The sequence below is a fragment of the Zalophus californianus genome, chromosome 12 (assembly GCF_009762305.2).
Source record: "Zalophus californianus isolate mZalCal1 chromosome 12, mZalCal1.pri.v2, whole genome shotgun sequence".
Classification (NCBI taxonomy): domain Eukaryota; kingdom Metazoa; phylum Chordata; class Mammalia; order Carnivora; family Otariidae; genus Zalophus; species Zalophus californianus.
In genome coordinates this window covers 9,535,240-9,559,164 of record NC_045606.1, presented here as the reverse complement: position 1 = coordinate 9,559,164, position 23,925 = coordinate 9,535,240, and the positions used below count along the sequence as shown (strand labels likewise).

Below are 23,925 nucleotides of genomic sequence, written 5' to 3'. Positions count from 1 at the left end.
GCCTGGGGTCCTCAGTCCCCTTATCAACCACACCCAGTAAATAGGTGTCAGATCCTACCAGGTCTTATTTCAGACTCTTACCCCTGAGCAATGGCTGCTGAAAGTTTCCCAGTCACTGATATCTTCTAGCTCTTTGTCTACCACAGTGCGACCAGAAAGTTCTTTATAAAAAAATTAAAAAGCACGTAGGTCATGTTATTCTTCGGCTTTAAGGTTCTCTGCCAGCTCACTTTGCTCCCTGCAAGTCCACACTCCTTAGCCAAGGACTCGGAAGCCTTTACAACCTCATCCCTCCCCCCATGGCCTTGCTTCTGCTCAGTGCCCTGTGTGAGCCACCTGCTCTGTCAAGCCCTGCCGTCTTATGAGATGCTGCACATGCCCTCTGTTTGCCTGGTAAATGCCCCCTGGGTGAAATTGTCCCAGGCCCTTCATTGCCTTTCTCTCGTGGGTGCTTTGCCAAGTGCTTTAACAGCATTGATTGTGGTGAGTTTTAATCCCTTGTGTATACTTTGGTCCCCCCACCGAGCCCTGCTTCAGTAGGATTTACATCTCAGGCACCAGGCAGCTGAGTGAACTGGTCAGCCTGGGGTCAGGATTTACTGTGGCCGCCCTCAGAGCCTGGAGCCCTGGCCGGCTTGAAGTGCTCCTTCAGCCCATATATACTGCACAGCTGCTGAGGTGCAACAGGGACATGGGACACCGCAGCGAGCCTGGGTTCCAGCGCTCGCCCACCCGCTTTTGCATTGCGTCGTTTGCACAACTGTGTGTGAGAGCCTGTGTGATTGCACAAATGACTATCTAGTCACCAGCCACGGTGAGACCTGTGGCAGAAAAGGTCAGGATGCGGGGAAGCCATGTATGTGGGAGGCTCTCTGCAGTATGGGTAGATGGGAATGAATGTGTCAGTGGGGGTGAGCAGGGGAGTAGTGAGGGGCCAGGAGGTGGGCAGAGAGGCCCCTGTGGTCTTCTTTTCCCACCGGCCTTTAACACGCCCTCCAGGTCTCTGGAGCTGCAGAGCTCCAAACAGCTGTTGTCTGTCCTGTGACCACAACACCCCCCTCCCACCCCCGCAGGATACTACTGAAGGTGGCATAAATGTAGGAGAGTCCCCAGTACAAAACTGTCCCTTTATAGACAGCAGAGAAAGATCAGAAATGCCAGGGAGCAGCTGTTGGGGATGAAGCACAGGCACTTAAGCGTCTCGGGGAGTGTGGTTTGACCCCGTGCTACCTTGTGGTTGGAGGCATCCAGAGAAGTGGGGGCCATTCATTTTCTCCAAGACCTCCCATGATGCATCCACACTGGAGCTGCGTCATTCACCACCTGTTGAGAGACACTGATTTGGGTGCTCCTACGTCTCTGCAGTGAGTCATCACCTTCTTTCTTCCATTTGTACGCTTCATGTGGGCCTGTAGCAGTATGCAGTCGCCAATCCCAAAATATAGCAGGGCATCGAATGAGAGGAGGGTTTGCTTGTGTTCCGTGGGGGTTGGGCGGTTTCCATAATTGCACTACAAGATCAAGGTCTGTGTCATTTGGTCACAGCGCTGAGCTTGGAAGCAATGTAAGTCCTTTGATTTGATTCTTTAGAACTAGTCATAAAAAAAAAAAATAGGGTCTGTTGGCTTTTTAGTGATTCAGGTGGAGATACCCATCTCATGCTGTCGGTGGGCTTCATCCCCTCTGCAGCACTTTGTTGAGATCCTGTAACGCTCAGGGCACTGTGCCCCTGGGGATGTGCAGTGGGAGAAGGCCATGCAGGTCTCGGCAGCGTAGGAAGAGAAACTCAGTGAACTAACATTACACGGTAGGTTCACAGGATAAATATTACGCCCAGGAATAGGCTGCTGGGTGCTCAGGGAAACACACGTGTTTGTGAATTTGCTGGGGTGGCTCCATTTCTCTTCTGTTGGCCTGCGGGGGGGGAGGGAGTGGATTCTGGTGAGCTTTGCTTATTTGTGAAGAAGAACAAGCAGAAGGTCTTGGAGAACCCATACTCATGCACAGGAGGACAGGGGGAGGGTAGCGGCTCATATCCTGGTTTGCGAAGGGGCACACGGCGGCGTTCCATCCGGACCAGCATCCCGGTCCAGTGCGGCTGAGTGAAGAAAAGCAGACCTACACATTGCAGAGGTGGCTCCTGACGGGGGCACAGAGAGGACTGTGGCAGCATCGTGGCTTTAGGGGGCTGATGCGGGTGGGAGCAAGGCCCTGGGGAAGGAGACAGACAAACCAGGTATGCAACTGAAGTTCAAAGGTAGCGCTCCCAAAAGAGACAAAGGCTGCAGCCCAAGGCCTCCCATTGGCTCATTTGGGCCTTGAGCTAACTGAGGGCTGTTGGAGAAGCTGCGGTTTGGGGAACAGAAAAAGGCACCTGGACAGGGCATTAGGGGGCCTCAGGCCTCTGAGATCACGGTGGGCCCCTGTCCTTTCTGAGTCTAGGTAGGCGCTTAATCTGAAAAATGGAATCAGATGAAGAGCAGCACTCCTCGCTTTAGTTCGTCTTTATATACGGAGGTAGCCGACATGTGACCGGAGAAAGTCAGAGCTCCCTAAATGCTGCAGCCCCCCCCCCGAATCTTCCCACATCATGCTAGCTGGCAGGGCCCACGGACACGTCCTCCTGGGTAGAGGAAAGATAGACTTCCTTCCTTCGTTCAGAAAACGAGCTGACGGGCAGCCTCCACTGTGTTCATACAGGAGGAGATGCAGGACCAAGATACCGTCACTGCTGCCCTTCAAGAACCTGTAGAAAGGGGGGGCTGGGGAGGAGGGTTAAAACGTACAGACTTCCAGTAACAAGTTCAATACGGGCTGCGGAGGTAATGCACAGCATGGTGACTCTAGTTAATACTTTATTGCATATTTGGAAGCTGCTAAGAGGGTCGATCTTAGAAGTTCTCATCACAAAGAAAAAAAGATGCCGCCACGCAAGGTGGTCTGTTAAGTAACTTACTGTAGCGATCATTTTGCAATATAAACATGTATGTATCAAATCATTATGTTTATATCTTAAACTTACACGAGGGTCTCTGTCAGTTACACCTCCATAAAACTGGAAGAAAAGAAGAACTTTTAGAACCATGGGAAAAGAAAAAACATAAAAACCTTGGCTAGAGCAGGGCTGTGGGTCTGGAGGCTAGCGGGGGCTGGATTTCAGGAAACCCTGAGTGGTGGTCTCAACTGACCTTGGTGTGCACGAGATGCATGTAGGGACGGGGGGCGAAGGGGGCCACCAAGAAGAGATTCAATTATGGCCTCTCTTCTTTATAGGATATTATGTGGTCACCAGAGTTAATAGTGAAGATCAAGGCCACGTAACTGTGGCAAGACAAGAGTAAAGCTTGTCCTTATTTGGGGAGGAGGGCGGTGGGCGGTGTGTTATTTAGAGTGTGGATCCTGACTGTGTAATCACAGAAACGCACAGAGAGAATAAGCAATAATGACATCTGCGGTGTTAATGTGGCTTGTTTTCTTTTAAAATGGTTTCCTTTAATACTGATTAATGTGACTCACACTGATTTAAGAAAATAATAAAACAGAAGAAGATGGAGTATTCCATCCAGTGTTCCATTAGGAGGTACACTTGCGTCATTTGCATTTATGGAGAGTTTGTTGATGGTTTTCTGGTAGTTCTAATGGCTCAGTCTTATACTTGCCATGACCTGCAGTGACTAGTGGTCCGACTGCATGACGCCAACTGCAGGAAAATGGAAACAGCAGGGAGTATGTTTGACAGAGCTGAACCACGAACAGAGCTGCTTTGGTTCTGGGGACGATCTCTTTTTTTAGAGCAGGTGGGGTAAGCATGGTTCTACGTCAGTGTGACAGTGCTTCAGGTGTGTGGAGACGGAGATCGGACAGCCTGTTGCCGTCTCTAACCTCGGCAGCTCTAAGGGTTACGTTGTTTATTTTCTGAAGAAACTGGGTGAAGAGACGCTCTACCAGCTGCCCTGGGCTGGGCAAGCCCTGTGCTCCCCTGGGAGTCTCACCCATGGCCCTCCACTGTGGTGCTCTGGGGCACCCCCTTCAGGATGAAATCATCTTAGAATTTATGGTTTTGGTAAAAGAAAATAACTGGAAATATTTATTTGTTTAAAAGTCACAAATGCCAGTGTCCTAATACATACTTTCACAGCTACCGGAATACTCCTTACCGGTTCATCCCCGATGACGGAATGTGACTCGTTAACCAGATAATTAGGGCGAGGGAGGAGGTGTGGTTTTGAGATTATGGCCTCACAGCGTGGAGTTCCTCCTTGCTAACCAGAAATATTTTTTCCAGAAAGTTCCATGTGTCTGTCTTTCTGATTTTCTGCTTCTGTGTCTTACTCTTTCTGTCATTCTTACTCTGGTAATTCTTTCTAACTTTGATTCCACCCTTTCCTTTTCTGTGACAACTCAATTGCTATTTTGTATGATTTGCATTACTCAGTTCATATAAAGTACATACATCTAGAATGTTCTACCATATAAAAATGGGAGCTTAATTTTTTTCCTGCCATTTGAAAATGTGAGGGTTTTCCCCCCCATAAAAACATTTAATATCCTTAGCTACTACAGATAGATGACACACTTCACACAGAGTGCAATGCAATGCAAAAGGAAAGGCATTTTTTATAGCCTGCCCTGTTGGTAGGCAGTTCATATTGTTACTTTAATGACAGCAATGTTGCCATTTATAATCTTTGATCATCGGGGACAGAAACTTCTAGCACATGCTTATTATTCTCTGCTCTGCCAATGACAGAGCAAAGACAGAGTTTGATCCCCTTTCCTGCCCAGTGCACGTTCTTAAAAACCACTCATACTTAAGGGAAGATGACACGCGTTTGAAGTGTGCTCCTTACGTGGTTCCTAAGTGCAAAGCTAGTCGGACAGACTGTTCCCACTCACTTCATTTGCATTTAAGATCCTTAGATTACCTTTCAGGTCTGCTGTTTCATCTGTCCCGACTGCCTCACAGGCCTGTCATCATGAACTTTTCTCCCTAAATGTATTCAAAATGGCTGTGATTAGTCCTTTCAGAGCTGAAGTAAGGGCAGACTTGGGCCAAACTAGACAGAGGGCTCCTTGTTGCAGAGAGGTCCCCAAATGATGTTTTGTACACACAAAGTCTCCTTCTGTCACCTGTCAGTGTGCTTCAAGCACATGCACTGTGTGCCAAGTGCTGTGCTTAGCCAAGTGCATACAGTGGAGATCAAACAGACGGCCCCTGCCTCTGGGCTCCTCAAGAAGGACAGCGAAGCAGAATGACAGCAGTAGTAACTCCTGACCTCTGATCTAACAGAAAAATGTGGAAGCTGTAGATCCTGAAGTTAAAAATTATGAAGTTTGAAATTTTTATTCTCTTATCTTACATATTCGGGTTGCATATGGAACTTCAGCAAAAATAATACAACATGCATTTTCCACCTGATCTGCCTTTTACCTTTTCAGTTGACCTTTTATAAACTTTCAGTGTCCTCTAATACATTTCATCTTTTTTTTAGAAGACTTTTAATGTCTTGGGGAAATACTTTAAAATGTTTTTCTGCTTGCTCTTTGTTGTGTATTAATATTTTAACCCTTACAAAATACAAATCAAAACCACAATGAGGTACCACCTCACACCTGTCAGAATGGCTAAGATTAACGAGTCAGGAAACAACAGGTGTTGGCGGGGATGCGGAGAAAGGGGAATTCTCTTACACTGTTTTTGGGAATGCAAACTCATGCAGCCACTCTGGAAAACGGTATGGAGGTTCCTCAAAAAGTTAAAAATAGAACTACCCTATGACCCAACATTTGCACTACTAGGTATTTACCCAAAGGATACAAAAATACAGACTCGGAGGGGCACGTGCACCCTGATGTTTATAGCAGCATTATCAGCAATAGCCAAACTGTGGAGAGAGCCCAGATGTCCATCGACCGTTGAATGGATGAAGAAGATGTGGTATGTATACATAGTGGAATATTACTCAGCCATCAGAAGAATACAGCCTTGCCATTTGCAATGTGAATGAAGCTACAGTGTATTATGCTAAGGGAAATAGGTCAGAGTAAGATACCATATGATTTCATTCATATGTGGAATTTAAGAAACAAACAAATGAATACATGCAAAGGAAAAAAAGAGAGGGAAGCAAACCATAAGAGACTCTTAATGACAGAGAACAAACTGAGGGTTGAAGGAGGGAGGTGGGTGGGGGGATGGGCTAGATGGGTGATGGGCATTAAGGAGGGCACTGATTATGATGAGCACTGAGTGTAATGTGTAAGTGATGAATCACTAAAATCTCCTGAGACCAATATTACACTATATGTTAACTAAATAGAATTTAAATAAAAATTTGAAAGAAAAAATATTTTAACCTTACATCTCTGTGGAGGAAAAGCTGTCTGGTAGGAAGCTAGGCTGGCTACTCATTTGAGACCCATGAAGGGTCTCAAATTATTATTACTGAAAACAAAGTGAGCTTAGCGGTGGGTATGTAGCCAAGCAGGGATATTTTATTAGTTCCCTTTGATTTATTATAGGCACACAAGAGAGAAAAATCATAGAAAGTCACAGTAGACACCAGTAGGTCATCGGGTTCGCTCCACACCCTCAAATTGGCCTCCCGCCTGTCACCAGAAGCTTCAGTAAAAGAAAGCCAGCTCCAACATTACCTTTGCCATCTTTGGGCACTTCTGCACAGCATTTTTGTTCATGAGGCTTCTACAAACTGGAGAAGCACATGATGGGGTGGAAAGGGGAAAGAACATGTTTGTCCCCAGGTTCAGTTAAAGACTGGCAGAGGGGTAGAAGGAAGTCAGTAATGCTAATTTTCCACAAAAGGAACCCCAGCATTGAGTTTGATGCCTTATTATGCATCTTTATAGTACCTAGTCTTGGAATTAAAAGTAACATGTTGGGGCATCTGGGTGGCTCAGTCGATTAAGCGTCCGACTTTTGATTTTGGCTCAGGTCGTGATCTCAGGGATGTGAGGTCAAGCCCGATGTCAGGCTCTGCCCTGGGAGTGGAGCCTGCTTATGATTCTCTCCCTCTCCCTCTGCCACTGTTCCCTCCCCCCAAAAAAGTGACATGTCTGCATTCTAAATCAGCATCAAAGATAGTAATAAACATTTTTTAAGGCAAGGAAACAGAGTAGATGAGAAACATTGAGGAGACATAAAAGCAGAATATGAAAGTGGAAGATTACCTACAATATATATTCCAGTGGCTCTGAATGTGTTAAGATATCAAGTTGTGTTAAAAATCCAATTACATACTGCTTTAGAGAGAGACAGCTGAAGAATGTAACAGAAAAGTAATAGGAGTGCATTAGGGGGTGTTTAGCGTAGAATGATCAAAGGTGATTTGATAGCCACATGGGAGAACTTTCCGTGAGAATCACAGATGGAAGAAGAGGAACCAGACTGGCTGTCACCATCTCAGGAGGAGGCAGTGGTGGTCTGGGCCAGGAGGTCGGTGGCAACAGAACCGGGGTGGGGGGGGGTCCATCTGGGCCTAGAGTTGACAGGACTTACGGAAGAGTTCCAGTGAACCGAGGGACCTAATCTCTTTAGGACTCAGATTTCTCTTCTAAGAGGAAGAATAATGTTAGGAAGATCGATAGACACTTCTAAAGTGTCTAGTTCTTGCTACTCAAAGTTTGAGCTGGAGACATAAGTGCATCCCTGGGAGCTTGTTAGAAGTGCAGACTCTGGTACTGCAGAGATGCTCTACCAACATCTGTATTTTAACAAGATCCCCAGGTGCTATAGAATAGTACCCACACAGAGGAGTCTAGATGTTTGATAAGAAACAACAACAACAAAAAAGGAGGGGTGGGCCTTGGTGGTAATAACCGATCTCATACGAGCTAAGCATTAAAGCCTGTGTAAGAACCTTCGAGATCCACAGGACTAGAGTAGAATTTGGTCCTTATCTCTGTTGGGATGTGATCACTGTTGCTCTTTTTCTGCCTTGTGCTCTAGGATTTGCTCCTTGGAATACCACTGTATTCTTAGAACAATTATTTTGGCTTCTGTTGTAAAAAATTTTCAGTAGTGAGCAAAACTTTTCTTCACTCAACTTCTGATTTATACAGCCAGGAAAGAAAAAGTGAAAAGGTTTTGGTGGAAGGGTTTTATTTCCTACTTACCTTGCTCACAAAGCTTGTGGCTGCCTTTTCTCGTGAGACATTGGGGCCCCAGTGTTCATGTGTGTCTCAGCTGTATTTCAACTCCATACATAATCTCTATAAACCCTGGTGGGTCAGCATGAAGGTATTAGGTACCTAATACAGATACTCCTTTTAACTCCCTCCCCTCCTCCTCCTCCTCCCAAAGAAGCAGTAGAAAAAGGCCCCCCCCCTTTTTTTTTGTAATGGGTAATAAATGCAAGAGGAAGTATACAAAGCCATTTCTTCCCTGGTTCTCTTTTTTTTTGCAGCTTACCAGCATTCCCAGTCTTTTGTTTATCCTTCAAGAAATAACCCGTGATTTTCTGAATATATACACATATATAAAAGAACGCTGAAATATACACATATTTTAACGCTGATAAAAATAATTTTGACGGCGCCTGGGTGGCTCAGTCGTTAGGTGGCTGCCTTCGGCTCAGGTCATGATCCCAGAGTCCTGGGATCGAGCCCCACATCGGGCTCCTTGCTCGGCGGGAAGCCTGCTTCTCCCTCTCCCACTCGCCCTGCTTGTGTTCCTGCTCTCGCTGTCTCTCTCTCTGTCAAATAAATAATTAAAATCTTAAAAAAAAAATCTTAAATAATTTTGTATTGTGATGATGTAACTTGAGTTATGTATTGAATAAATTCAAGTGTATAACACGAAAACTTAGAAATGAGGGGAAAGCATGCTGTGAACTGGAGGAGTGCCCATGTATTACTATGAATCTGATCAAAGTATAAAAGTTCCTGGCGCATTTAAAAGAATTTGTCGAGTTGTACACTACCAAGAAAATCTAAATAAGTTTACAAAAGCAAAAATCATATACCTCAGGGTCTGGGCTAGGGTGATCGCAGTGTCATTTCTAACTTCATGCCCCTCTAGCACATCTTGGGAATGTGACTTGGTTTCCCTAAGCTTCAAGCTCCTCAACTGTGAGGCTGAGCTCATAAGAGACTTTCTAGGGGCGATGGCATCTGAGATGACCCACAGACAGTGGTTAGCTCCAGGCCTGAGGCAACGCTCCATAAGTGGCAGTAACTGCTACTATTAGTGGTTCTAAATTTGTAGTTTTAAGAAATCTACAAATGAGCAAATAAATAACCTGCTCCCACTTGGAAATAAAAGAATACTCCCTAAATCATTTGTCGAGCAAATGAAGGGTAGGAGTGAGGGCCTGGTATTTACCGCTCCTTACCCCAAGCCTGCCCACCCAGTCTTCCCATCTCAGCGAATGGCAGCTCTGTTCTTCCAGCTGCTTGGTCCTAAAGCCATCTTGACGTTTTCTCCCATCTGCCACCTTTTATTCAGATTCTCACCGGAGCCTCCCAGCTAGTCTTCTTGCTTCCCACTTCCCCTGCTTTGGTCTATTTCCTACAAAGCAGACACTGTCAGAGAGGTCAGCGCTTCCTAAGTGGAAGGCTCACAGCTCTCTAGAGACCACACACTGTGCTCACAGTCAGAAGTCTTTACAGTGGTCAACAAGGCCCCTCCCTGTCTCTCCCCCTCCTACTGCTCTTCTGTTCCCACTTGCCTCTCCTGCTGCTGTCTTCCCAGCTCATTCCACTCCCACTGCACACCGGCCTCTGGCTTTTCCTCAGACCTTCCAGGCTGCTATGTTGGTGTTTTTTGCACTGTGATTCCTTTTGCCTGAAAGGGTCTTTCTCCATCTAAACCCTCCCTGCCATATACACACGGCATGCTTCTCCATTACCTTCCCCCATACACTCAGGGTGGATTTCTTCATTTCTTTTAGGTCTTTCACCTTCTCATGAGACCCTCCCTGTTTACACAGTGGAAAATTGCATTCCCTTTCCTCCTCTGTTCTTTGCTTTTTTCCAACATCCCTGCTTTGTTTTCAGTTTTAACGCTTAATATCAAGGTACTGTATTTTTTATTATTTACCTTGCTTATTGTCTCTCTTTGCTGCAAGCATCATAAAGACTGAGATTTTGTTTTTGTCATTGCTGTGTCCTAAATGCCTGGAACAGTGCTGGCACATGGTAGGGATTCGATATTTGTTGAATACACAAGTGAATATAGGAATCAGTATGAATGTTAATACAAAAACATATGCAGTGTATGTAAGTTGACTTCTAGAGGTACATTCATAGCCTTATTCTTTGCTAAAAGTTTAAAATATGAAAGCAAATGAATTGACCTCTCCTTAAAAGAGATTCAGAAACTAATAAATTCACAGAAAGCAGTAAGAAGCAAATAATAAAAATATAAATTAATTGCACAAAGCAGAAGAATAGATTTGCAAATTTAAAAGTTAGTACTCAGTACAAAAGCAATAAAAGTAAATGTCATTGCAAGTCCTACCCTTGATGTATCTCATCTGTAAAACAAGGAAAAAATAAAATCATAAATTAAAACAGAGAAGATTAAACGTTATAAGGAAGTATTCATGAAATGGAAAGCCTTGGTAAGATTGGAAAGCCTTGGTAAGATAGGAAAGTGTATTACCAAAGAGGCATCAGAACCTTGAAAATTTCAGTGGACCTAGCAAGAGTTTGAAGAACTTTTCAAAGAATTAACTTCTAAAATGGCTGTAAATTCATAAGGTATCTTTGAAACTTTTAAGTATATAGAAAATCATGGAAAAAAATATAGAAATCTATTATCGTTTGCTTTATGAAGCTGGTATGACTTGGAAACAACAGCAGAATTAACTTATACTGAAATGCGTTTAATGAGCATAAATACAAAAGTCCTAGAAAGCTAAATTAAACAGTGTGTCAAAGAAGGAAACCACCATAACCAAGCATTGATCTTCCTAAGAGAGCAAGGATAGTCTAGTATTAGGCAAACTGTTAACATTGTAAGTTAGATCAAAAAGCGTGATTGGCAGAGAATTCCGGGAAGAAGTTGGAGTAGGAAGCACCAGGAACTTCTCTCCCCATCTAGCCAAAAATTGCAGAAACTGTCTGATGTAACTACACAGGAAGACCCTTGAACAATACAAGTTTGAACTGTGCAGGTCCATTTATATGTGTGGGTTTTTTTTTTTTCAATTAATACCGTACAGTTCTGTAAATGTGTTTTCTCTTCTTTACAATATTCTTAATAACATTTTCTCCAGCTTACTTTATTGTAAGAATGCCATATATATATAATACATATAACATACAAAGTATGTGTTAATTGACTATGTTATCAGTAAGCTTTCCAGTCCGCAGTTGGCTATTACTAGTTAAGTTGTGAGAGAATCAAAAGTTATACATGGATTTTAACTGTTTTCTTGGAATTTTTCAGTCTGTTGAAAGCTTGTAACTTTCGGGGAAGACTTCGAGGTTAAATTGCAGTTAATTTGGTCAATTTCAACTCTTAGCACTCTAGCAGCTACCCATCCTCAATGCAGGCCACTTGATAGGCAGATGAGCACGTACTCCTTGAGGAGCTTGTGCATAGTGTGCAAGAGCAGGGTGGGCAAAAAGGACCCTGCCCTCCAAATATGGGGGCTCTGCACTCTGATAGCTATTTGCTAGTACTGGTTTAAGAGGCACCTCCCCACACTGTTCCAAGGCCTTCCTCCTCCAGCTGAAGTGACCTCCGGGGAATTTAAATGGCCAGAGCCCTTCTCCCTGTCCCTTCATTTTTCACTTTTTCTCCTTTTAGAGCCAGACATTAAAGGCTAAGATGTTCAAAAACAACTGCATATACAAAAAATTAGAACGTGACTGCACATCCCAGGGAGAAGACTATAAGTTTATATCTCAGGCTGATTCTCAGCACAGAGACAGCCTACAACAATTAATTTTAAAAAATAAAAATAAAAATAGTAGCAAAGACAGCAGACTCTGGGGAAAGAGGAGGATGTGATTTCCAGAGTTACCACATTATTAGATTCAAATGTCCAGTGTTCAACAAAAAAAATCACAAATCATACAAAGAAATAAAGCATGGCCCATTCAAAGAAAAAATTAAATCAACAGACTGTTCATGAAAAAGACCTAATGCCATATCTGCTAAACAGATATTTAAAACATTTGTTTTAAAGATACTCAGAGAACTACAGGAATATGTGGAGAAGGTAAAGAAAACGACGTATTAACAAGTGGAAATATTAAAGAGATAACCTAAAAAGATGCCAACAAGAAATTCTGGAACTAAAAGGTACAATAAGTGAAATGAAAAATTCACCACATGGATTCAAAGACAGGTCTGAACAAGCAGAAGAGAGAATCAGCAAACTGAAGACAAGACAATAGAATTGATCAAGTCTGAGGAACACAAAAAAGATTGAAGAAAAGTGAAGAGAGCCTAAGGGGCTTGTAGGGCAGCATCAAGCAGACCAGCATTTGCATCATGGAAGTTTCAGAAGGAGAAGAGGGAGAAAAGAGGGCACAGAGAATATTTGAAGAAATAATGGTTGAAAACTTCCAAAATTTGATGAAAGACATGAATATCAACATCCAAGAACCTCAAGAAACTCCGCCACACCAAGACACATTATAGTCAGTCTTTCAAAAGCCAGAGACCAAGAGAGAATCTTGAAAACCACAGGGATCATCGCTCAGTGAGAATATAAGCAGATTTCTCATCAGAAACTATGGAGGACAGAAGACAGTGGGCTGACATATTCAGAGTGCTAACATAAAAAAATCTGTCAACCAAGAATACTCTATCTAGGCAAAACTTTCCTTCAAAAGTGAGGAAGAAACTAAGACATTCCCAGATAAACAAAAGCTGAAGGACTTTGCAACCGGTAGACTTGCCCTGCCGGAAATGCTCAAGGGAGTCCGGCAGGTTGAGATGAAAGGACACTAGACAGTAACTCGAAGCCATATGGAGAAATAAACATCTCAGTAAAGGTAGGTTCCTTGGCAATATAAAAAGTATTATTATAGGGGATGCCTGGGTGGCTCAGCCGGTTAAGCATCCAACCTCGGCTTAGGTCATGATCTCAGGGTCCTGAGGTCCAGCCCCAAGTTGGGCTCCGTGCTCAGTGGGGAGTCTGCTTGAGGATTCTCTCTCTCCCCCTCTTCCTCTGCCCCTCCTCCTGCTTGCACACGGGCACTCTCTCTCTCTCTCTTTCAAATAAATAAATCTTTTAAAGAAAGTATTATTGTAGGGACACCTGGGTGGCTCAGTTGGTTAAGCGTCTGCCTTCGGCTCAGGTCATGATCCCAGGGCCCTGGGATCGAGTCCCACACTGGGCTCCCTGCTCAGCAGGGAGCCTGTTTCTCCCTCTGCTTGCCACTCTGCCTACTTGTGATCTCTCTCTCTGTGTCAAAGAAATAAATAAAATCTTTAAAAAAAAAAAAAGAAAGAAAAAGAAAATTCCCAACAAAAAAAGCCCTGAATCTGGTGATTTCATTTCTCATACTTTCCCAAAAATTGGAGAGGAAGCAACTCTTCCTAACGCATTATATGAGGCCATCATTAATAACCTTGACACCAAAGTCAGACAAAGACACTACAAGACAATTGTAGGTGACCATTGTCCTCAGTGAACATTGATGAAAAACCCCTCAACAAAATACTAGCAAACAGAATTCAGGAGTATTTTTAAAGGATTATACACAGTGACCAAATGGCATTTATTCCTGAATTGCAAAGACTGTTCAACAAATAGAAATCAGTGTAATAAACCACATCAACAGAATGAAGGAAAAAAACCACATAATCATCTCAATTGATGCAGAAAAAGCATTTGATGAAATTCAACACCCTTTTATAATAAAACACACACACAATCAGCAAACTAAGAATAGGAGGTAACTACCTCATCAAAACAATAGAAAAAAATCAATGAAACCAAGAGCTGGTTCTTTGAAAATATAAAATTGGTAAGCCCTTAGCCATATTTATCAAGAAAAAAAGAGAAAGGACCCAAATAAATAAAATCAGAAACAAAAGAGAAGTAAAACCTGACATTATAGAAATATGAATGATTATAAGGGAATACCACAAAAATCATGCCAACAAATTGGACAACCTGGAAGAAATGAATAAATTCCTAGAAACGTATAATTTTTCAAAGCTAAATCATGAAGAAATAGAAAATCTGAACAGACCAATTACTAGTACTGAATTTGAGTTGGTAATCAAAAAACTCCCAACAAACAAAAGTTGAGGACCGGATGGATTCATAGGTGAATTCTACTGAACATTTAAAGAAGAGTTAATACCTATTTTTCAACTATTCCAAAAAATGGGAGAGGTAGGAAAACTTCCAAATACATTCTACAGGGCCAGCATCACCCTGATGCCAAAACCAGACAAAGATGAAAGAAAGAGAGATTGGGGGGCGGGGGGTGAGAAAGGAAAGAAGGAGAGGAGAGGAAAAAAAAGAAAGGAAGGAAACTACAGATGATATGATCTTATATGTAGAAAATTCTAAAGATTTGACCAAAAAAAGATATAATAAATGAATTCAGCAAAGTATCAAGAAACAATCAACAGAAAAATCAGTTAAATTTCTATACATGAGCAGTGAACAGTCTGACAAGGAAATTAAAAAAAATTCCACTTACAGTAGCAGTACAAGATAAAATAATTAGTGATTTAACCAAGGAGGTGAAAGACTTGTACAGCGGAAACTATAAACATTGCTGCAAGAAATTTTAAAGGACATAAATGGAAACTGACCTCATGTCCATGGATTGGAAGACTTAATATTGTTAAAATGTCAATACTACCCAAAGCATTCTACAGAGTCTAGGCAAACCCTATCAAAGTCCCGATGATGTTTTTTACAGAAATAGAAAAACCCATCCTAAAATTCATATGGAATCTCAAAGGACATTGATTAGCCAACAGTCTTGAAAGAGTAGGCAAAAATTGAAGGATTCACACTTCCTGATTTCAGAACTTACTAAATAGCTACCCTAATCAAAACAGTGTGGTATTGGCATAAAGAGAGATAAGCAAACCAATGGAAAAGAATAGAGAGCCCCATAATAAACCCATGCGTATTTGATCAAATTACTTTTAGCAGGAGTGCCAAAGGCCATTCAATGGGCAAAGGATGGTCTGGTCAACAAATTATGCTGGGAAAACTGGAAATCCCTATGCAAAAGAATGGAGTTGGACCCTTACCTAACACTGTGTACAAAAATTAACTTAAAATGGATCAAGGACTTGGGGTGCCTGGCTGGCTCAGTTGGTAGGGCATGTGACTCTTGATCTCGGGGTTGTAAGGTCAAACCCCACATTGGATGTAGAGATTACTTGAAAATAAAATCTTTAAGGGGTGCCTGGGTGGCTCATTCAGTTAGATGACCAACTTTTGATCTCAGCTTAGGTCTTGATCTCAGGGTCATGAGTTCAAGCCCCATGTTGGGCTCCATGCTAGGTGTGGAACCTACTTAAAAAAAAAAAAGAAATCTTAAAAAATAAGTGGATCAAGGACCTAAATGTAAGACCTAAAACAATAAAACTCTTAGAAGGAAACAAGGACAGGGGCGCCTGGGTGGCTCAGATGGTAGGGTGTCTGCCTTCAGCTCAGGTCGTGATCTCCGAGTCCTGGGATCGAGCCCCACATCGGGCTCCTGGCTCAGCGGGGAGCCTGCTTCTCCCTCTGCCTCTGCCTCTGCCTCTCCCCCTGCTTGTGTGTTCTCTCTGTCCCTCTCTCTCAGATGAATAAATAAAATCTTTAAAAAGAAGAAGACGAAAACGACAAAAGTATCACAACACTGGATTTGGCGATGATTTCTTGGATATGACACCAAAGGTCTGAGTGATAAAAGAAAAAAAAAATGCAAGTTGGACTTCATGAAAATTTAAATATTTTATGTATCAAAAGACACTATCACTAGAGTAAAAAGGCTATACCCACAATAGGAGAAAATATTTGCAAATCATATCTAATAAAGCAATTAATATCTGGAATATAGAGAGAACTCGTAAAACTCAACCAAAACAAAAAATCAAATAACCCTATTCAAAAATAGGCAATGGACTTGAATAGACATTTCTCCAAAGAAGATATACGAATGGCCAACAAGCACATGAATACATGCTCAAGATCACTAATCATTAGGGAAATGCAAATCAAGGCTACAAGATAACCACCTCATACCCACTAAGATAGGTACTGTCAAAAAGCAGAAAACAAGTGTGGGCAAGAATGTGGAGAAATTGGAACCCTTTTGCACCGTTGGCGGGAATGTGAAATAATATAGCCACTATGGGAACAGTATGTCAATTCCTAAAAGTTAAAAATATAATTACCATCATACATGATCCAGCAATTTCACTTCTTGGGTATAAAGCCAGAAGAACTGAAAGCAGTTTCGAAGATAAATTTGTGCACCCAAGTTCATAGCAGTGTTATTGACAATTGCTGACACATAGAAGTAACACAAGTGTCCATTGACAAATGAATGGATAAACAAAATGTGGCATGTACACACATACACAATGGGATATTAATTTAGAAAGGAAGTATGATGTACTACAACATGGGTGAACTTTGAAGATACTGTCCTAAGTGAAATAAGTCAGCCACAAAAAGACAAATATTGTATGATTCCACTTATATGAGGCACTTAGAGTAGTCAGAATCATAAAGACAGAAAGTACACTGGTGGTTGCCCAGGGCTAGGGAAAGGGGATAATGGGGAGTTATTGTTTAATGGGTATAAGATTTCATTTTTACAAGATGAAAAGAGTTATGGGACCTATCATGGTGATGATTGCACAACACTGTGAGTATATTTAATACCACTGTATTGTAAACTTAAAAATGGTCGAGGTGGTAAATTTTAGGTTATGTATATTTTACCACAATAAAAAATGCAAAACAAAACAAAAAATGAGTACCTCAGTAGATGCTGAAAAAGCTGTTGATAAAATTTGATAAAATTCAGTATAAATCCCTTATCACAACTCTTTCAAAACCATTAGTGTACTGTAAACTAGTAATGTAACTGGTATTGTAAGGCTTTTTCTTAATATAATAAAGACTGTGTTCCTTCAGGGTCCTGGAAGGCAAGGATCAAGTCCTCAGTGATATACCCCCAGTATTACCAGCTGTGCCTTTTGATGTTCAGTAAGGATGAAGTAAATTTATACTCTGGGCCTGCTGCCAACGTCATTTTTAGTGCAACAGTAAAAGTATCCCCATTAAAAAATTAGAATATTTACTATCACCAATATTTAACGTTGTTCTAGAACTTCTGGCTAAAGTATTAACATGAAAGATAATATTTTACCATTAGGAAGGAGACATAAAACTATTTCTAATTGTAAACAATATATCATTACATATCTAAAAAAATCCTAGAGAATGAACGGAAAAATATTTTTAGTAGCTGAGACAATTTAGCAAAATGAATAGATATAGTATAAGAAGAAAGAAAGGGGCAAGTAATGAAGGCGGGGGGAGACTTGTCTATCAATCACGAAAATGTTCTCTGCAAGAATTCGTTCTGGTATTTTGGCAGCAACTGACACCCCAGTTTTTAAGAGTTACCTCTTGTGATAAAAAGTCACAAAGAGGGAGGCTCCTGGTTTAACTCCGTGGCTTACTTTGCAGCGTACAGGCACTCAAGCTCTTTCCTTCCATCTGAGTACGCTGCCCACCCCAGCTCACTCTTAGCTACTTCCCCTCACTTGCTGCGGGATGGACTCCTTGTTTCTTACAGATCCAAATATCGTCCAGTAGAAGAAGATCCTCCTGGGCAAATTACGTACAATTTTTGGCCTTGAGCTTTTGCATCTACAAAACGGGAATAAGTGATGCGCATCTCATAGTATTAATGCAGGGCTTGAATGCTGGTTTTCTTCCTCACTTCCTACACAGTGGTACTTTGTCAAGAGTCAGACCATCCGATTGTTCTCCCCAAACCCACCCTGTTATTACTTATCTTAGAGTTCTTTTTCCCTCATTTTAATCTCCATTTACATTTCAAACCATTTTAACAAGAGAATCAGACTGAATGTTTTTCTTTGGGCCATTTGTTTTCTTTCTGAATCTTCTTTATCCTCCATGCATACATTTTTGAAAAGGTTCTTTTTTGTTCAGTTTTGTGTCAACCCTTAGCTCCACTGGATTTTATTTTACCTGGTTCCATTCTGGTGATAGGTGCACTTTTCAATTTTGTTCTTTAGGATCAGTCACACTGGCTTGGTTTGCAAACTTTGTCTCTTTGGCATTGTAGAGGACCAATCACTTCTTCCTTAAAAATTCTCCTTTCCCTTTGCTGCCATAACACAACCCCTACTTCACTGTGCTTCAGTATTTCTGCCCAGTCTCCTTTGCATTCTACCACCTGCACGCTTGGTGTTTTCTTCCTGTCTTGAATGGTGGTCTTTCCTGCAGTTCCCTCCTCAGCCGACTTTTCTCCCTCCCTGCACAATTCCTGCCTGGTTTTAACCACACCCACGTTTTTGTCCCCACTTTTACAGGAGAGTCCTGAGGCTCCAGCAGGCCCAGCATGGAGCTTTCATTGGCCCTGCCCTTCCCCTGCACCCCCTCTTTCCTTATATCCCCTGTCTTTCTTGTTGGGCCCTTTTCTCAAGACGGGAAACCAGGGTCTGTTCGAGGCAGGCCTCTTTCTATCCTCAAGCATTTCACACTGAATTGGTCCCCAGGGCCTTTGGGTTATTCCCCTGAATACCTCTCATTCTCTCCTTCTCTCATAGTCACGGATTTCTCTCATAGTCAGTCTTTTCCAAACTATTACAATTGCCTGTTTTTTTTTTTTTTTAATCTTTAAGTAACTTTTTGTTTATATAAAATATACAGGGATCCAGAGATAAATAAATTGCAATCTCTGCCCTTGGGAAACTCATGGTCGAGGCTGGTCATGGGCTTGTAAGCAAATGCAGCCCAGGGCAGTGGGAAGATGCACAGATAGGAGCAGGTGCTAACTGCTGGGCCGTACAGGTGTGAGATGAGGCAGTGATTGATAAAGCTGGCATTTGTGGCTGATGGCTCTCCTACTGACACCCGGGGATGCATTTCTGGTCTTCAGCTTCTGTCTTACATTCTCTCCTTTCGCACCTTTGTAGATTTCCCAGATCTGACACAGGCCAGGTTTGCGACATCTTACGCAGGTTGGTGGGCATCTTTCTTAGTAAACTGACCTTTATTCAGTTAAACTGTGGCAAGAGACATTTGAAAAAAGGAAAAAAAAAAATAAAAGCCCTAACCGATATACACACAGGGATGATTTCTCTGACACTCCGAGTAGCTTTCTGGGTTAAATGAGGCCTAACTCCAATAGACCTGAGTCTACCCACAAAATTAGCTTAGCCCGGGACACACCCAAAGCTCGCAGTTTTGTTTTGTTTTGTTTTTCTCGATTCTTTCTTTATATATTCAGTACTCTGTAGCATTATCCACATGATCAGAGTGAGCAAATCTAAAACATAGACTCGAAAGTAGCAGCTCAAATATTCCTGCCCATTAAAATGAGAGTTACGACTCGATCTGGGACAGGGTGGCCAGCTTGTCACATGCTTTGTTTTCTGGGTGCCCCCCTCCCATGTCCTGCACCCTGGCCTGAAGCAGGGGAGTCAGCCTGCATCCTATAGCCTCACCCGTGGAGAAAACCGTCTCCTCCAGCAGTGCCAAAGACAAATGGAGATTCCATAGATGCATCAACCCACCCTTCTGGCATTTGCTCCCATGGTCTCCCTGTCTGTGAACTTGGGCTCACCTGGATGACCAATATCCGCCACCCTGATAAAATGTTAGCCCAGCGGATGGAAATGGAGGCCAGACTTCAGGAATGGACTTCAGCAAACTGTGTTCTCAAAGGGCTTATGGAGCTGCCAGTGATAATTCTGGCAAGAGTCAGGAAACCAGTAGGGAGCTTCGAATTGGCTTACCTTACTGTGGCCCTGGTCTTCTTCACTTGAAAGTGGACACGGCCTTCTCTGTTGGTAATTTTTTCAGCACGCACTTCCCCAGCTCTTTGCAGAGCCTCCTTGGTTTATCATTCAGGCTTTGGGTTAGCGACATGGGAGCCCCACCACCTACTGTACCTGATCCTGTTAATGTCCGTCCTGTCGCTTAGCCACCCTGGGGAGTTTGTGGGTGCCCTTTCAGCCGTCTGCACCCCCAGAGCATGGGCAGCATGAGGCTGGGGACTCATGTGTGGCTCTGGTTCGTTCCCATGTCCCGGGTGCCCCACTGTGTCTGGGCATTTGGCCCTCAGTCCATGTCAGCTCAGGGGATGGCCGGGGGTGATAGGCAGTTTGCCTTTTTTCCACTCTGTTCACATCTGCTCATCTGTCTTTTCAGGAGCCCAGCAGCCGGGGCTGCCGTATTACACCGACCCTGGAGGACCAGGGATGAATCCTGCTGGAAATCCCATGGCGATGGCTTTCCAGGTCCAACCCAGCTCACCCCAGGGAAGCACAGCCTACCCTCCGCCCCCCTCTTACTGCAATACGCCCCCGCCCCCATATGAACAGGTGGTGAAGGCCAAGTAGCAGGGGGCACGGCCTGTGCGACCTCACAGGGGAACAGGGAGGGGCGCTTTCACCCCACCTCTCTGTCCCCATCGATGTTCGCTTCCAGGAATTGTCTTCTGAGCCACTAAGGGCAAATTCCTCATTGATATCTTCAAAGCAAGCACAGCTCCCTTTCAAGTTTTCTGTGGAGAACCAGTATTTGAATTTATCCTGTGTCTCCTCTGTTGCTTCTGTTTCTGACGTAATCTGAGCTCTGGCAGCGTGTGGACAGTCCCCAAGGGTTGACACCCAAGATCCTCGGGAGAGAGACTAAGGAGAAGGAGCCACAGCAGGGCCCATGTGTGTAGGCGGAGCACAAGGAGGGGCTGTTCTGGCCTAGGCAGCTTCCTCCCAGGCACACAGCAGTCAGCTCACAGAAGTGAGGGCCCGCGGGGTCCACTCTTGGAGCCCCACGTGTCCTGTCAGTCTTCCTCTTCAAGAAGCTGTTAGACTCCGGTGTGGGAGAAGCTTCATAGCACTTTCTATGTCCATTCACTTCCTAGAGATGAGAGCGGCATCCCTTCTGCAAAGCCAGGGCTGGGAGAAGACTGTGTACATCATCGAGGAGATGAGGATCCAGGTTAGGTCAGGTTGGATGTCTACAGTTACCTGAAAATCACTAAGGAAAGTTACTTAAATTTGTGGGAAATTGATTTCCTGCGTCAAACTGAGATATTGCATTTTATGAACTCTTGGTCTGACTTGGCAGAAATAAAATGTTTCCCCCCCTTTTTAGTGAGTTTGTGGAAGCTCATGTAGAGTCCCGTCCTTGAAAGTCAGACTCAGAGTGTCTTCTCTGAACGTCAGCAGCTGTCTGGCCTTGGTGCCTGACCAGAGGTCTCCACGCCCTTCCCTGTGGCAGCCCTGGTGGTGGTTGTGATGGACACTTTCAAAGCGGAGAGGCACATCTGGCTGGGAAGTCACATCAGCCCCTTGGGGAGAGTGTCCTGGCAGGGTCCGGCCAACGGTTTTGACGGGCAGCCAGTGGTTTGATCTCAGCAAGGTGTGTGTGTGTGTGTGTGTGTGTGTGTGTGTGTGTGTGTGTGTGTGTGTGTGTGTGTGTGTGTCAGCCTCTGAAGAGGAAAAGCTTGCTGAAAAAAAGACAGGAATGCAAAATCCCAGGACTGCCAGAAGATCTCTTCAAAAAGTACTGAATAGGATTCACTGACAACGTAATCAAAATTAGAATCAAAGATGTGGTTGGAAATGCAAACCCTGGCTAAGAAACATGTGTCACCCTGGGATCTAACAAGTAGTCACTGGGTTATAAGGAAGTTCTGTTCCTCTGCAGCAAATAATGCTGGTGGTGCATTTAAACCCAGATTGAGATCTGACCAGTTGTGTATAGGAAGACAAAGCAACGTAGCCAAGATGGGTAGATCTCCTGTGTGTGTAGTAGTGGAATGGGCGGGGGGGGGGGGAGCTTATTTTTGTAAAAACTAATTGGAGCCTCTTGAGAAGTTGTTACTCATTGAACCTGAGCATCAGAACATCTCGCTGGAGTTTTCATCTCCCCAGACCAGGAGTCTGGGTGTCCCTTTGCTACCGGGATGTTTATGTAGGGTAAGGGTGAGAAATCAGAACAGGACTGCAGCAACTGCTCAGACTTACCTTCCTGCAAAGATGGAGAATCTGCAAGCCTCCCAGGGAATTCCACAGGAAATGCTGGGAGCCAAACACAAACCCTCGGAAACACAGTTTTTAAACGCAGATGGTGCTGCTGGAGTCTTCAGCTACCCTCGTGTGACCTCCCAACTCCTGCCCCTGATGGCAGTACCTCTCCTCACTCTGGTCCTTGATCCAAATGAGGCAACAAAGCACAACATTTGCTGTTTACAGCCAAGGACAACTACATGGGTCCAGAAGGTTCCTCTTCTTCCGGGTCATTCGTTTTGCATTTTTGACTGAAATTTCTCCCTTCACTTTTTTTTTTTTTTAATAACGAAGCACAGTAAGAGCTGCCCCGGAATTGGATCAGGGTGCGGTTGAAAAAGCACCCAGATATCCGTGACTAAATTTTATTTATCTTTTTGATAGCAAATGATCTCAGAGATTGAATGATTTAGGTAGTGCTCAACAATTTTGTATTCCATGTTTGTGAAGATAAATTTTGGTTTCCCTTGAACCTGGGTGAGAACCCTTCTACAGTGAACGCTGATACTGTGTGTAGAAATTCCACTTGTGGTGACATTTCTTGGCCATTCTCATTCCGTCTGTGCTGGCAGTGGACTGTGTCCCCCTCCTGGAGTGAGTCCAGCTCCTGGTGTGTTGAAGTCTTATAGAGTCGGTGGTTAGGAGTAAACTGGGAGCAGATCTGTGCATGTTTTTCCTCTGCAACATTTGGCTCACACCTCTTTTTTTGTTCTCTTTTCATAGGGTCCCATTTCCTATGTGTGCAAAATAAAAAAATGAATTTGGGCACATGCTCCGATTGTTTTGTTGGGAAGTGGGGAAGAGGGTAGAGGTAAGGGTTCTAAGGAGGAAGGGCCCACAGTGAGTCATGGGTTCAGCCAGGTGGGGGTGGCATGGAGGAGGCTGCGTGGTGCACTCAGCCTCAGGAGCTCCAGAAGTTAGAGGCCGTCAAAGAATGTAAGGAACGTTTGGTGCCTCAACACATTTTAAAAATCTGGCTAAGGAAAAAATAATCTGAGGCAAGTAGAAAGACAGAAGCATTAATTAGATAAACTCACAGGTAACACTGACATTAGTTATCCAGGGGGCCTGGATCTGCTTTCCACAGGTAGGTGAGCCTTGATTTTAAAAATGCAGCTCTTCAGGTGCCTGGGTGGCTCAGTCGGTTAAGCGTCCATCCAACTCTTGATCCCGGCTCAGGTCTTGATCTTAGGGTCGTGCGTCCAAGTCCTGTGTTGGGCTCCACGCTGGGCGTAGAGCCTACTTAATAAAAAAAAAAAGGAAGGAGGGGAAGGGGGTGGGGAGGGGAGGGGGAGAGGAGAGGAGAGAAGAGAAAGGAAAAAAAAATACAGCTCTACTGGGTCAGAAACCATATTTCTCTCGCAGATCTATTGAAGGAGAAAGCTGCTACAGGCTGCATTTTAGATGAATCCCTAAGTGAGATAGTATTTATAAAGAAGCATATGATTTTAAAACAGGACAGGAAATAAGCCAGAGGGGGTCAAACAGCTCCCCCTGGCGAAGTCAGGGCTGATTTACACACCTTACCTAATGTACAGGACACCCCACCAGGTTATCAACTTGCCCCAGCAAATTGGAAGCAGCCTCATTTATGTCAAAGGTCATGACTTGAGATGGCAAACAGTGACTGAGTGCTCACTTTTATCTGTTCCTCCCAAATTTCATTGAACTTCAAGAAATCTATAATGGCTCTCAAGGCAAAAAAA

General features: G+C 43.6%; 1 protein-coding gene across 3 annotated transcripts in view; it reads left to right on the top strand.

Annotated features, from left to right (window-relative positions):
• Window positions 1–23,925, top strand: part of VOPP1 (VOPP1 WW domain binding protein) — a 139,601-nt gene that overhangs the window by 80,559 nt on the left and 35,117 nt on the right. The window contains exons 5-6 of one of the 3 annotated variants that reach the window (XM_027573799.2): window positions 19,118–19,162; window positions 20,355–22,984. The exons of 1 other annotated variant lie outside the window; for it this stretch is intronic. In XM_027573799.2, coding sequence (XP_027429600.1) covers window positions 19,118–19,162; window positions 20,355–20,545 — 236 coding nt within the window. In that variant the 3' untranslated portion in view covers window positions 20,546–22,984. Of the gene's footprint in view, window positions 1–19,117; window positions 19,163–20,354; window positions 22,985–23,925 lie in introns of those variants that run through there. One more of the 3 variants, XM_027573800.1, reaches the window with a different exon arrangement.